The 14,935-nt window shown below is 54.5% G+C and overlaps 1 protein-coding gene and 1 long non-coding RNA gene across 4 annotated transcripts in view; both read right to left on the bottom strand.

Annotated features, from left to right (window-relative positions):
* TOM1L2 (target of myb1 like 2 membrane trafficking protein) overlaps window positions 1–14,831 on the bottom strand; it is a 72,653-nt gene extending 57,822 nt beyond the window's left edge. For 2 of the 3 annotated variants that reach the window (XM_069542994.1, XM_069542995.1), the window contains exon 1: window positions 14,673–14,831. In XM_069542994.1, coding sequence (XP_069399095.1) covers window positions 14,673–14,724 — 52 coding nt within the window. In that variant the 5' untranslated portion in view covers window positions 14,725–14,831. The remainder of the gene's footprint in view (window positions 1–14,672) is intronic. The other variant, XM_069542996.1, reaches the window with a different exon arrangement.
* Window positions 359–1,815, bottom strand: LOC138415024 (uncharacterized). The gene is made up of 2 exons (XR_011247048.1): window positions 1,706–1,815; window positions 359–773 (listed from the first exon to the last, which is right to left on the bottom strand). It is a non-coding gene; the product is annotated as an uncharacterized lncRNA (long non-coding RNA).
* Window positions 14,832–14,935: the final 104 nt, after the last annotated feature.

Raw genomic sequence — 14,935 nt, 5'->3', positions numbered from 1 at the left:
AGGGGCTGCCTGGCGAGCAGAAAGGTGAGGACGGTGGGACGTGGAGCAGAAGGCTCCCTGACCTCGGCTGAGGCTGCCAGGCTGCGGTGCCCTTCACGCGTCCGTAAAGCCTGGGGCCGCAGCAGGCATGAGCAGCGCCTCAACTGCTGTAATGGTTTCCTTCCAAGGGTTCCAACAAATGGAAAATGATAGCGACAGCTTGCCGCTCCCATTACCTCCGTGCCTGCAAACCTAAAGAATATTTATGATCCGTGGGATCAGAGATTTGGTGTCTTAGCAGCAAAGAAAGGTCACGAAATGAACTGACGCAGGCCATCTGCTCTGAGTGGGGACAGAGACACGCCTAGTGCACAGCACCTGCTTCTCCCACACCAGGCACCAACCAAAGGATGCTCTTTATTTAACTGAGAATAAAGCCGACGACCCCCACGAGGGGCAAACACTGAACAAAAACAAGCTGGTGCAAGGGCAGGGCAAGGCCCCGCAGGACGTGGCCCTGGTGCTCCTGCCCCCAGCCCCTGTACTAGATGCCCAGTGACAAGGCTTAACAGAGGAGAACAAACGCTCTCGGAGATGTCCCCGTGGCTGCGAGGCAGAGGCACTTCCTGCCTCCTGCATTTTTCATACGCCTGCTGCCCCTGCGTCCCAGTGCCCGCTCCTGACATTACAGCAGATGCCGTGGCCGCCGCAGTCATCCTTCATCCTCAGGGTCCAATGGGAACGTACACTTCCCCGTCCATCAGGGCCGCGAACGCCAGAACAGCTCATCTGACCTTTGCAAATACCAAAGGGTGGGTTTAAGGCAGAAAAAGGTAACGCAAGAGTCTTTGGCTTTCCTTTTGAAAATGATTTTATGTCATTAGCCAAGAAATGGGGCCTACAGCAGGAACGCGGTTGGGTAGAAAAGAGTCAAATGGGAAGTGAGGTGGCCGCCGACATTTCGGCACACACACGTTCCTTGATGAATTATTTAACATATATTAAAAATATATATGGCTCAGAAATCTCTGGGCAGGATTGAAAACAGCGTCAAGCTGGGAATGAACAGTTCTCAGAAAGGACATACGCACGTGTGAGTGCGCACGCGCGCACACACACACATATACACACATGCACACACACACACACACAGAAACAAATGTGGATTCTGATGCCCAGCACCAGCTGGACTCCATCAGACAACAACAAGCTAATCCTGCTGCAACCACGGATCTGTGTGGAGGTGGGACCAGGAGACAGCCCACGTCACAGTGGGGCAAGTTCATTATCAAGCTGCAGCACATACACACCCAGTTTCCTCTCTATTTTTAGCCTGCAAATCTTAGTCAATGTTGATATTTTAGGAGCGAAAGTGACCCCTTAATATTCCAGGGAGATTTTCTTTGCTTGGCTATGACTCAGCACCGCACAAAACTAGATTCCAAGTAATCTGCATGACTCTGGGTTTTTCCACTTGAAAAAAAAATAATAATTACAGAGGACAGAGGAGAGAAGGAAAGCCACTCACACTGGCATGCCACCACCCCAGTTCAATGTTTTTATAATGGTTTTACGGAGACAGAACTCAGGTGCCATAAAGTTCACTCTTTGGAAGTTCAGAGGACTTCAGTACATTCCCAGACCACTGTAGCCACCACCACCAAACTCCAGGATACTTCCTCCACCCCAAAAGGACCCCTGGCCCCTGGCCCCCACACCCACTAACCTGCCCTCTCTGCGCACATGGTCTCTCCTGGACATGCATGGAAATGGAATCACACCACACGTGGCTTTCGGTGTCTGGCTTGTTTGTCACAGCATCATGTCTTCACCTAACTCAAGATTTTAAAATATTTTAAAATTTTTATTTTTATTTATTTGGCCACCCTGGGTCTTAGTTGCGACATGCAGGATCTTTTATCCTTGTTGTGGCAAACTCCTGGTGCAGCCTGTGGGATCTAGTTCCCCAACCAGGGATTGGACCTGGGTCCCCTGCAGTGGGAGTGCAGAGTCTTGGCCATTGGACCACCAGGAAAGTCCCTACCTAACTCAGTTTTCATTAGGGCTTTGCTAGTCTCCCTTCCCATCTGAATTCCTACATATTCAAAGTGTAATCCTTTGTTAACTTGGTAAGTTGAGTAACAACGCATTACTGACCTTCAGTTGGGACCAGGCTGAAGGCTTCGGTCTGGTCCTCCGAGTGTGAGCCTATCGTGCTGGTTTAATTGTAACACAAGGAACCTGGGGGTTAGAAGACTGCACAGCTTGCCAGCCACAGGACAACCAGCACCACATGCAGTCTGCCCAAGAACAGAACCCAGATACCCAAGCTGAACAGGGGGGTGAGCGGCCACCCATGGAGCACTGTGCAAATGTCAGGGGTCAACTGAATGCCCCTAAATTCATATACTGAGTGTGGCTGCACCTGGAAGAGGGCTCTTTGCAGAAGCAAAGAAGGTACAAGGAGGCCCTGAGGGAGCAGGTCCTGGTGCAACCGGCCCGGTGTCCTCCTAAGAGGAAGCTGGACACACAGGGAAACACCAGGGAAACCTGCACACAGACAAGATCAGGAGAGGGCACAGCAAGAAGGCGGCCTTCTGCATGTCAAGAGGAGGCCTCAAGAGAGACCAACCCTGCTGACACCTGGACCTTGGACATTTAGCCTCCAGTTTTTCCACACCCTAGCCTGCACTTGTTTTGCCCGAACTTGTTTTGCCCTGGGGTTTTGTCCATGGGGTCACTAAGAGTCTGACACAGCTGAGCGACTTCACTTTCACTTTTCACATTCATGCACTGGAGAAGGAAATGGCAACCCACTCCAGTGTTCTTGCCTGGAGAATCCCAGGGATGGGGGAGCCTGGTGGGCTGCCATCTCTGGGGTCGCACAGAGTCGGACACGACTGAAGCAACTTAGCAGCAGCAGCAGCATCCTTGAGGGTGTGAGGAGGCTGCACACTTTTGGGTGTGCCACTGAGCGCCACAGAGATTCAGGGCAGGACACGCACAGGGAGAAAGGCAGAGCTCCAGGAAGGGTCCCGGGCAGCGTGTGCATCTCTCAGTGGTTCCTGTTTGCTGACTGATGCCGCATGGTTGGAGCTGTAACAGAATTGCTTTCTGGGACCCTCCCAGAAAGGATGGCCACTGTCTTTAGGGATTTCGGGGCAGTAATGAAACACAGGGACTTGGGGTGGCTTGCAGCTGAGTGACAGAGCAGCAACCACAGCCCTCAGTTGGGCAGGTGGGCAGCAGCATCCTGGGCCTTCACGAGCAGATATCCTCCTGGGTCAGAGGGCTCCCGACAGGCACCAGGGGCCTGGCTGAGGAGGATAGGTAGGAGCTGGCCAGAAAGAGAGAAGGGAACTGGCAGAAGGAGCCTTTCAGCTTGAACTTCATCAAATGCCCACATGAGGGACCATCCTGAGGGGTCTTCAGTTTCACACCTTCAGAAGCTTAGGGAGAAGGCATGAATGGTACCCGCCTCAGAGCCCCCGAGGATGGGACAGGGCAGGTCAAAGGGGGGCAGACTCTGGGGTCTGGCCTCCACGACGCCCTGGCAGCCCCACCTTGGTGGTCAAGGGTTTCCTCTGAGGGAGCAGCAGGGTCCTCCTGGTGCCCCATGTGTGGGGTTAGGGTCTACCCACAGCAGAGCTGCATCCACAGCCCTGCTCATGAGACAAGAGGTCAGTATAAAGTGAAATGATGTGTACGCATCCTTGTTTAAAAATCAGACAGCACGGACATGACACAAGTCACCTTGTGTAAAGTGCGAGGTCCCCTGCCCCATGACCCCATCAGCTGCTGAGTGTGGGTCTTGCTCCGTGAAGCTCATGGTATAATGGGATCCAACCCCGGGACTCACTTTACACCCGCTTATGCACCTGGCTGTGTGCCCGCCCCTGGGGGGCACACACTGTCCTCCTTGGGGAGATGGGGTTCCGTCCTCAGAAAACTGCTGTGGCCGGACGTGCATCCACCTGACATTTCTGTGGATCAGGTCACTAGAGGGCAAGCCTGGGTCAGGTTGTAGAGCATCTGAAACTTCGACAGTGATGTCAGTTCCCCTCCAGAGGGATGTTGTACTGGATGCCCTCTCCGGCTACGCTCCCATGAGCTGGCCCCGCAGGACCAGGATGGAGGGCCGGATGTGGGTGAGGGGAATGGCCCGGCCTTCAGGGCTCCCATTGGAGTCTGGATGAAGAGCCCCTTCCCTCAGCTCAGAGGCCCCCTCCACACTCAGATCTGTGCCAGGACGGACACATGAAGACAGTCCCCGGGGAGTGACTGGGGCACCTGAGTGGCTTTCTGAGACGTGCACACACCATCTGGGATCCTGGTGCTCCACCTTCCTCCAGACACATGTCCTGCACTGAGTTCTGAACAGCACTGAGTCTCTGGGTCACACCCCTGAAGTGTGCACCCTCTCACACCCTTGAGGATGGCTCCATCAGAACACCAGGACATAAGAAATGCAGGCGAGGATGAGGAGAGACTGGAGCCCCTTGTGCACTGCTGGTGGGGGTGGAAAATGGCACAGCTACTCTGGAGACAGTATGGAGGCTCCTAAAAAAACACAGAACCAGAACTGCCACATGGCCACACTACACAGCAAGGCTACTGCCGAGTATGTACTCCAAAGAACTGAAAGCACGGTCTCCAAGAGAAACCTGCACACCATGCTCACAGCAGCAGACGGTGCAGGCAAGCCATGTTCAAAAACGGATGGATGGATACACAACACGGCCTACACATTCAGTGGAGCGCTGTGCGTACTCAGTTGCTCCGTCGTGTCTCACCCTTTGTGACCCCATGGACTGTGGCCTGCCAGGCTCCTCTGTCCACGGGATTCTCCAAGCAAGAATACTGGAGTGGGGAGCCATTCCCAGTCACCAAAAGACATACTGTTTGATTCCACTGATATGAGGTCCCTGGAGTCGTCACATTCATAGAGACAAAATGTAGAAGGGTGGGTGTCAAGGGCTTGAGCAGGGGTGGGGGGGATAAGAGTTACTGTTTAATGGGACAGAGTTTCAGTTTTGCAAGAAGAAGGGTTCTAGATGTGGGTGTTCTTAATGCCCCTGAGATGTTCACTGAAAAATGATACAGATGGTGAGTTTTGTGTCATTTAATTTTTGCCCAATTTTTAAATTTTTTATTTAATTTTATTTATTTATTTGGCTGTGATGGGTCTTCATTGTAGCACACAAGATCTTCAGTCTTCATTGCGGCACATGTGGGATCCAGCTCCCTGAATAGAACCTGAACTTCTGCATTGGGCACATAGAGTCTTAGTCACTGGACCACCAGGGGCAGTCCCAGCACAAATTTTTTTTTAAGTTCGCAGAGCATCGTTCAGTGCCCATGAAAGTGAATCATGGAGGCTAAAGTCTAAAGAAAAACTAAAAGCTCCTTTGATTCAGGTCTTAAGCTTCAGATGTAGAAATGAACTTGTTCGATTTGCCCTCGTTACAGGAGTAAATGGGCTGGACATGGCCTTTCCAGAGTCACATGGCAAATCAGTGCAGGACTCCGGCCAGCCCCAGACTGCCTGCGTCCTGCCTGGGGGCAGCCCCTCTGTTCTGGACAGAAGCCAGATAAAGCAGGTAAAACAGAAGAGTAAAGGGGAGTTTATGAACTAACTTTTTCAACCAAACCTGGAACTAACCAGTCCCATGTGATTAGACTAAACATGATTCAAACAAAGCAAAAGTTATCTTCTTTTTTTTTTGGCCACGTCGATCAGAATGCAAAATCTTAGCTTCCCGACCAGGGATCAAACCCATTCACCCTGTAGTGGTGGAAGTAAGGAGCTTTAACCACTGGACCACCAGGAAAGGCCCAGAAAGTTCACCTTCATGAGTCAGAGTCCTTGATGACGTGATGGATGATGAACTCCCAACCTCCCTCACCCCACTGTGGACACAAACACCCAGGTGACTGGCAGGGCCCAAGGTCAGGAGAAGCCACCAGGCCCTTCCCCAGTGGCCCCAGGCTTCACTGGTCAAGGCCTCTCCTGGGACACAAGGAGACACACACATTTGACCTTTGGCCCTGTTCCCAGCCCATGGCTCCTGACACCCTCAGACTCTCCAGAGCAAAGAGTACCCACTGGTGGCCAGCCCTGGGCAGCTCTGCATGATGGAGCCGGATGCCAGAGAGACTGCCAGCAAAGGAAGGTGTTTCCTGTGTCTTGTGAGCCATGCTGGCAAATCCTCAAACCTGGGCAGGGGCTCACAGGAACCCCCATCTACAGCCAGTTGGTCAGAAGTGGTGGAATCAAGCGGGAGTGGTCAGTGAGGCCGAGCCCCTACGTGGTGGCCTATGACAACCAGGGGCAGGCAGGTCAGAGTACACTGAACTGGACTGGATTGAGGATACCAGCTGGTGTCAGAACTGACCGGTGTCCAGAAAAACCCACAGGTCTGGAGTCAGAAGTGTTGTCTGTGTAAGAATAGCACAGACCTGCCTCTTTGGGCTTCCGTTTCCTCCCCTATAAGGGCCAGGTGTTTGGGCTAAAGGCCACAAAGGCCCTTCCAGAGTTTGGTGACCCTCAGAACTGCTGGTTAAAGGGTTTCCAGAGTTAGCAGGAAGGAAACTCCCTCTCTGGAGGCTGACACCAGGCTCGCCCCTCCCCAGGCTGCATCTCCTGCCTCAAGCTGGAGCTCACGCGTGTCTCTCTTGGGAGTAGCAGAGACCTCCACGGCGTCGACCCCAGGCCCAGGTGTGTCCCAGCTCCCAGAGGCGTGGGCCCCAATCCCCTGAGATGAGGAGCCAGCCTCCCTCCTTACTCTCCACTCTAAACCAAAACCTCAGACAGAATTCTGAATGCACCTCCCAGAAGACAAGGCCTGTGCTTCATTCCCAATTAAAGCAACAGCTGGTGAGCCTGGAAAGAAAGCTGGCTACATGGAGAACTTGCGTGTGTCCGCCTTTCTTCCTCCTCCCGACACTGCAGATCCAAAGCACATCCGAGGAGAATGGAACCCCAGGAAGACTTGGGTGTGCGGTGAGAAAGCACTGCTTCTCACCAAACTCCCCAGAAACTGGGAGGATGAGGACAAGCTGCCTAGACTCACCCTGGGACCAGGTGAACAGCAAGGGACACGCAGGTGGGTCAGAACTTGAGACGACCAGTTGCACACTTTGAGCTGCAAGCACATTCACTCGACTCCACAGACAACCCTGGTTTAGGGGTAGGGACTCACAGACTGGGCGCAAGTTCCTGCTCTGCCACTGGCCGTCACAGACCCCCTGGGAAGGACCTACCTGCTGAACCATGGCCTCCTCTTCCATCACACATGAGCAACAGTGCCGCCTCCAGGGTTGCTGCCTGGGGGCTCTCAATCAGCACCTGGTAAGGAGTCAGGCTGACCAGCCCCACCAGTATCACCCTGCCTGTCCTCAGGGCATATGCCAGACTCTCTGAGAACACAGGCAGGAAACCAAATGCACAGGCAGCCACAGAGAAACAGACACACCACGCTTCACTGAGAGACCTGAACAGCAGAGTAAAAAGGCAACTCTAGTATCTAGTAAGGGACTACTATCCAAAATATGGAGAGAACGCCTAAAACTCCTCAACGACAGAAGTAACCTGCTTTTTAAAATGTGCAAAGGTTCCGAATAGACATTTCTCCAAAGATTTACAAATGGACAATCACCACGTGAAAAGGTGCTTAATATCAACTGAAAACTATGGTGAGGGACTTCCCTGGTGGTCCAGTGGCTTAGACTCCGTGCTCCTACTGCAAGGGGCCCGGTGTGATCCCTGGCCACAGGGAGAGATCCTGCATACCACCCAGCATAGTGAAAAAAATAAATAAAAACAAAAAACTGCAGTGAGATACCACTTCACACCCACTTGGATGGCTACCATGAAAAAATTAATGACAACTGTTGGTGAGACAGTGGGGCAACTGGAACGCTACACATAGCTAGCAGGAGGGTAGAAACGTGCAGCCACGGTGAAGGGGCACCGGACAATCACCCCACCTCCAGGTTTGTATCCAGAACAACTGAAAGCAGGGACACAAACACAAACACGGGACATCTGCTCACCCGTATTCGCAGCAGCACTATTCACAACGGCCCCAAAGTGGAAGCAACCCAAGTGTCCACGGATGGACAAGTGAACGCACAAAATGAGTTCTACACACACACCAGAGGAGTATTTGGTCTTAAAAAGGAAGGAGATTCTGAGACAGGCTGCTCCAACATGAGTGAAACTTGAAGTCACCCTGCGGAGTGAACAAGCCAGTTACAAGAGGACAGACCCTGCTGGATTCCTTCACAGGAGGTGCCTGGAGTGGTCAGGTTCAGAGAGAAAGTAGAAGGGTGGGAGCCAGGGCCTGGAGGGGAGCAGGGAGTTAGGGGTGGGGGACAGAGTGCAGTCTGGGAAGACCAGAAAGTTCTGAGGATGATAGTGGGGACAGCCGCCCAACAAGGTGCGTGTACTTAATGCCACTGAACATCATAAAATAGAAGGGTAAACGTGTGCCATGCATGTTCTTCTACAACTTTTAAGAAGTAAATAAAAAACGAGTGCGTCTGAATGGAGCATGCGTCTGAATGATGCCTGGCAAGAACGGTAAGGTGATGGCACATTTCCCGAAGAAGAAGTGGCAGGGCAGCCTGCTTGTCACACACATCCCTTCCCTGGATCCGCTCAGTGGATCCACACGCGGGCAGTCGCACACAGAGCTGAGACAGGACTGACTCTGACCCCAAACGCAAGGTGCCTGTGTCAGAAGAGAACAAGCAGGAGGCTCGAGAACACACAACGGGTCAGCGGAGGCCCCTTCTCGTCTACAGGGACTGGCCAGGCTCACGGGCCACAGAGTGGCAGCACAGAGCTCTGGAGCCCCGCCCCGCCTGGGCAAGGCCCTCAGCCCCCCTAGGCCTCCAGACGCTGGACAGGACAGCACTGACTGACGGGAGCTCCTGAGGAAAAGCGTCGCACGCGACACCGTGCGGATGGCACTTCGCAGGGCGTCCTACTTTCCCGTGCAGGGCCGGAAAACGATGGCCACTATTTTCAGCTTTGACAGATGCTGAAAACAAGCCTGAGAGAGAGGAACCTTTGGAGTGAGCAATGTACAGAGCAGACTCTACTGCGTGCTGTGAAGATCATGGGGAAACAGAAGGCATTCATCCTGCCCTGAGGAAGACAAGGCCATAAACAGGACGGGACTCGCAGCAAACAACAGGAAACAGCACGGCAGGAGGAAGCGGCAGCGTGCAAACTCTGCTGGGCACCCACTCACATTCCCTCCGCTGATCTTCAGGAACCCTGGAGGGCGAGGCCAAGTGCATGAGCCAGACAACACACGCGGGCGTTCAGAGGAGACACGGCACCACAGGCAGGGTGGTCTCAGGAGGCTGCTTGGAGGAGGTGGTGAGTGCTGACGGCCAGAGGCTTAAGGGCTAAATGGAGGAGATCAGAGACTCTTCTAGGTCAGGGGCGTTCGGGGAAGCACTGAAATAGGCACCAAGGCCAAGGCTGGTTTTTAACAGGCCTCTCCTCAGGCCACAATGAGCAGGTCAGCACGCTATTTTCTATCCTTGCAGACTAGTAGGTTAACCTGAAAATTCTGAGTGACTTCTAGGTCAAGAGCAACAATGCTTAACTGATGCCCCTCTGGGCATTTATATCCCCTCCCTTACTTGACACCCACTCGCCCCCAAAGCAGGCATATTACACAGAAATGACTTTCCTGGTGGCTCAGATGGTAAAGAGTTCACCTGCAATGTGGGAGACCTGGGTTCAATCCCTGGGTTGGGAAGATCCCCTGGAGGAGGAAATGGCAACCCACTCCAGTATTCTTGCCAAGAGAATCCCATGGATAGAGGAGCCTGGCAGGCTACAGTCCACGGGTTGCAAGAGTCAGACATGACGGAACGACTGAGCACAGCACAGCATGTCACACAGAAATCGGCTAAGGGCACTCACACAACGCTGCCTCTCCAAGGCCTGAGAAAACAGACTATGAAGTACACGGCACTCTGCTTACTCCATTCACTCTGTGAGATGAGAATCGCAAAGGGTTTGTAAGAAAGCACATTAAGGTGACTTTCTCCCCCCTTTCCATAAGTGTATGTTTTCAAGCTTTCTGCAGAGGTCAGCACTGTGTCTTTAAAAAAGCACATTTCCATGGAACTGCTCATAGCCCCATCACAGCCTCTAAGCAGGGCAGCGACCTGGCCAAATCCTGGGAGCCTCTCAGCTCGGGTCTGAGTGTCCAAGCATGGAAAGCAGGGGGGCGTGAGCAGGCTGGTTACCCTTACAACCATCCCAGCAGTTAAGGATGGGTGCTCTCAGAACCCCAGACTTCCACCCGTGCTCTGCCCACCCACCTCAGCAGTACCCTCTTATCTCTCTGGGGGCTCCCTGGAAGGGCCCTACCCCAGACCTCGGGGAACTAGCACTGCGTGCGCTGACTCCCTCGTCAGACCCCTGCTCTGCACAGTGGAGGCTTTCACAGTAAGACAGAGGTGGCCTTTCGGCAGCTGCCAAGGGGACCCTCCCTGCCTCTGTAATGACAGCTGGGCCACTACCCTCCACAGAAATCATCCATGGCTCCTCAGTGCCGCCAACAGAAGGGTCTAAACCACGCGGCCGACACTGGAAGCCTCGTCAATCAGGCCGGACACTGTCTGCCTGGCCTCTCCCTGCTCTCCCAGCTGGTCTTACCCCCACCCCTCCACAACCAGCCTTTGCTCAGAGCGCCCTCCAAGCCTCCTTCTCCTCTCCAATAGGAGCCAAATCCCACCCCCTGAGTGCCAGTTCCTCCAGCCCCTGGGATGCCCCTTCTCACCACCGCCATCCCCCAGGACAGCAGCTGCAGAGTCAGGTCGCGTCTGCAAAGCAGAGAGAGTAGCACACTCCCTGCAGTGTTGTAAGAACGAAAGCAGCACGAGACCCAGAGCGCACCCACTGTGGCCTCTGGCACACGGTAAGCCGGCCCCATCTCTAAAACAGCAAAACCGCTAACCATTACTACTACTGCTGTGGAGGATCCCTCCTGTCCTCCATTTCCTTCGTTTCTCTCTCCAATCTGCTGCCAACACTTGCCGTCTTATCTGATTTAGGTCCCTGTCTCAGCTCCTTTACTAGACCAAACATCCTAGCAAGTGTTTAGCGTGGTGCATACTGAGAGGTGACAGAACCACCAAATGCATGAATGATTCTAAATAATCAACCCTATAGTCTGTCCACAAGAAAACTCACATTTACTGTTTGAAGCAAGATTAAGAAGCGATTACAGGAGCAGAACTTTTCGTCAAAAGCAACAGTTCTCAAAGTGTGGTCTCCGGACCCAGAGTGTCAGCATCCTCAGACCTTGACAGCCCACCCCAATGGACCCTGCCACCAGCTTCGACCAGCTCTCCAGGGATTCTGATGACCCTGACTCGTGGGGTCCGCAGGGCAAGAAGCAACATGGCAGCCCAGAACGAAGCCCAGATCAGGACGGGATTCTCCGCTGGACTCTGGCCTTGACCTGGCAGGAGTCTCTTAACCTCCAGGAGCTCCAGTTTCTTAGAAGCGATACAGGGATGATCATCACACTCAGGATTCAGGGAGATCCCATGTGCAGTTCACACCAAGTAGGTGCTTAAAAACTGTAAGTTCCTTCCCGTTCTCATCCTATCTCACAGGGTTGGGAAGACTAAATAAAACCCTGAAGCCGCCCCCTCGCACTGGTAACTAACTCCTCTCAGAACAAACACTTTGGCTCGTCAAGCTCACAGCCATCTCAGGAGACGGGGAGGCTCCCGCAGCAGTCAAGACCCCACACCACCCAGGCCCCGGACACTGATCCTGCAGCGAGTGGGAGGGAGCTGGTCCTCCAACACTCGGGTCAGGATTAACTAACTCCTCACTGATCTCATCTAAATGAATCCAAACTTTACTCCTGGAAAAGGATGATCTGAAAACATTTTTCAGTCAACACAGGAGAGCTGTGAACCTGCCGAGCACCCTGGACCTGGCTTGTGGTTCCTGGACACAACAACTGTTAACACAGGACCCCCTGAAACCCATTTCAGAAGAGAGCATCAGGCAGCACAAGGAAGCACTCAGTCTTCCTGGGTACTCCTCAGCCATTTACACCATGGCGCATCCGGGCTCAAAGCCATGGCCTCTACTCGGGAACCACCTCCCAGGACAACGGGCAGCACGGAGACCAGGAAGCCCCGGAAACCACGTCAGATGTCAGCTGGGGCATGGCTGCCAGCTCTCCGTGTGTCTGACCCAACAGTGCCCGGGAAGCATGCGGCAGGCCAGCCCCAAGGCAGTGCAAACGGCCAATCCACCCACCCCCAGACAGTGAGCCCAAGGCTCTGCAGCTCAGGACACCTGGGCGGGTGCCTTACTGCTACAGAGGGCCCCTCGGAGCAGTGTTTTGACATCTCTATCCTGGGGCCTGGCACCCAGCACCCTGTCAACATGCCTGCTGAATTAGACGGATGGGGTGAGTTAGTTACAAGCCCCACAGCTGTTGAGGGAGGAAAACAAGGTCCAGAGAGACCGAGAGTTGAGCTCAATAAGGAATGTGGCCTTGATGTCACCCACCCAGGACAGGGCTCCATCCTGGGCCCAAACCCAACTTGCCCCTGTCCCCCGTAGCCACCCCTGCTCCGCTTGGACAGGGGACCACAGAGGGGGGCCACACTGCCACTCGCCTCCTCCACCCGTCCCCGGCACAGGGGTCTCTTCTCTGCGAGTGCGGTTCCTTCCCCTTCCTCACCATCGGCCCAGGCCCCGCACTCCACAGTGTGCCAGCCTCCTGACAGCTCTCCCGTCCCCACCGGGCAACTCGGCACTGGCTATGGCAGCCTTCCATTGGTCACCACTGTCCCCCAAGTCTCTGTTCCTGGTGGTGACCCCATCAACCCTTTGAGTGCTGGGACAGCTCTGTAGGCTGTCCTTCCACCCCACTAAGCCTCAGTTTCCTCATCTTAAGGTGAGAAGGATAATAAAACTCACCATGCAGAACAGCCTCAGGAGAAAGTCACGGTGGTCAAATTGCTTCGTGTGGGGTAAACCTGCTGCTCCTACTAGCCAGCTTTGTTGCTGGGGCTTCACTCCTGTGTCTCCCTCCCTTCTACCAACCCCTAGCACATATACCTCTCAAGAACATGAACAGCACTAAACGTCGTGAGGGTCACTTTTACACTTTGTCCCAACAGCACAGAACACATGTCAGAACCTATTCTGACCTCTAATCGCTTATCTGAACTGAGCTGCGAAATTCTCAAGGCCTCACCTGCAGGCTCATTGGCTGGCAATGAAGGGGCCCCATTCTCTTCATGGTCAAGCGTCCTAAGGGACGGTGGACTTGGGGCCTGGTCACAGATGGGCCTGTGGTCCCCCATCTCCTCTCCAAAGTGGAACTGAGCCAATCTCCCCACCCCAACCAGAGCACAAACTAAAAAGCTCAGGAGGGCTGCACCATTTTTCAGGGCCTCACAGCTGAAATGGGCAAAGCGACATTCACCCCAGGTCCTCCTGAGAGAAGTGTCATGCTCTTTTCATTGCTACCCACCCATACATCCCTTATGTTTGTATATTTTAAAATAAATCTCCTTTTAACTTATACCCCTCATCAGCTACCTTGGTGTTCCAAAGGTAGTAACAGAGCCTCCTACTATAAAGGAGACAGAAAAGGGCAAAAAAATCCCCCCAAGTTTACTGGCTCCCTCCCACAACTGCCTGGAATTCAATACCAGAAATGAGTTTCTGGAATACGGATGCCGTGAAAGAGCACCTGAGGAAGAAGAAAGGGAGGTGGGAAACTCCAGAAAGGCAGGAAAAGACCCTCCAGGGCCTAGTGTCCATCACCCCTTATCAGAGACCCTATACCAGGGAGCAAAGGCAGGCTCCCAGGTGCCAGTCAGCCAACGGGAGAGGCGTCAATAATTTCACAGGCCCACTAAAGGCTGAAAAGTAAGCTGGAAATTTACAAAGCAGGAAATAGGCAAATCACTCCAGCCTAATCCCGCCAGGCCCATAAGGACGCCAAAGGTCCCTGCTCATAGAAGGCGTTTTACCAGTCCTTCCACCAACAAGGAGGAACCCAGTTTTAAAAGAAACCAATCCACATTCTTGACGGATCACGCCTGGCGTGAGCTCCCGCCTTGGGTGAAAAGGTACGTTGCTCATCAGTCAGGAAATTCCACGGGGCGGGTCTCTGGTGGTCCTTCACCTCCACCTCGGGCTTCCTCACCAGGATGCTGGTCATCCCGGTGCCCGGAGCCCCCAGAGGGTTTGCACTGCCGAGTAACGCCCTCTCCACCTGTCCCCAGAAGGCCGGCGTTGGCAGACTTGAGGACGCTGGGAAGTGACAGCCACCAGGCAGACAGTGGCTCCAGGGACATGAGGACCGCCGACAGACGGAACTTCAGACCTGACAGGGCAGCGACTCGCACAAGGTCACGGGGAGAGTCGGCAGCAAGGCTCCCCGGTCCGGGCTCCGGTCGTCAGCCGGCACGGCCGTCTTCCCCACCCCCCCGCCAGCCTTCCCAGGGCGCGCCGGCCTCCCCGCTCCCCGCCGCGGAGAGTGGCTCAGCCCGCCGGGCCCGGGGCAGGGAGCCCGCTGGGACCGCGGCGGCCGGGCTGGGGCACGGGGCTGGGCCCCGCCGCGCAGCAACGCGCGGAGCACCGCCCAGCCCTCGGGACGCCGCGGTGGGGGCCTTACCGAGGCACTGCCCCACCGGCGTGCTGAACGGGTTCCCCAGGAGGAACTCCATCTTGGGCGGACGGCTCGGCAGCAGCCCGCGCGCGTCAGCCGCCGAGTCTCCGCGTCCCCTGACGTGCTCCCGGCCTGACTGACACTTGCCCCCGCCCCACCCTCTGGAACGCCGGTGCCCGCCGCTGGCCCCGCCCCACCTGTCCCTATTGGGTGAGAACTGCCTTGCCCTCTTCCCATTGGTAACCACACCACCCTACGCGAGGTCCCGC

This window comes from Ovis canadensis, chromosome 11 (genome assembly GCF_042477335.2).
Source record: "Ovis canadensis isolate MfBH-ARS-UI-01 breed Bighorn chromosome 11, ARS-UI_OviCan_v2, whole genome shotgun sequence".
Classification (NCBI taxonomy): Eukaryota; Metazoa; Chordata; class Mammalia; order Artiodactyla; family Bovidae; genus Ovis; species Ovis canadensis.
Note: the sequence above shows the minus strand (reverse complement) of the source record. Positions and strands in the feature narration are given on the sequence as shown.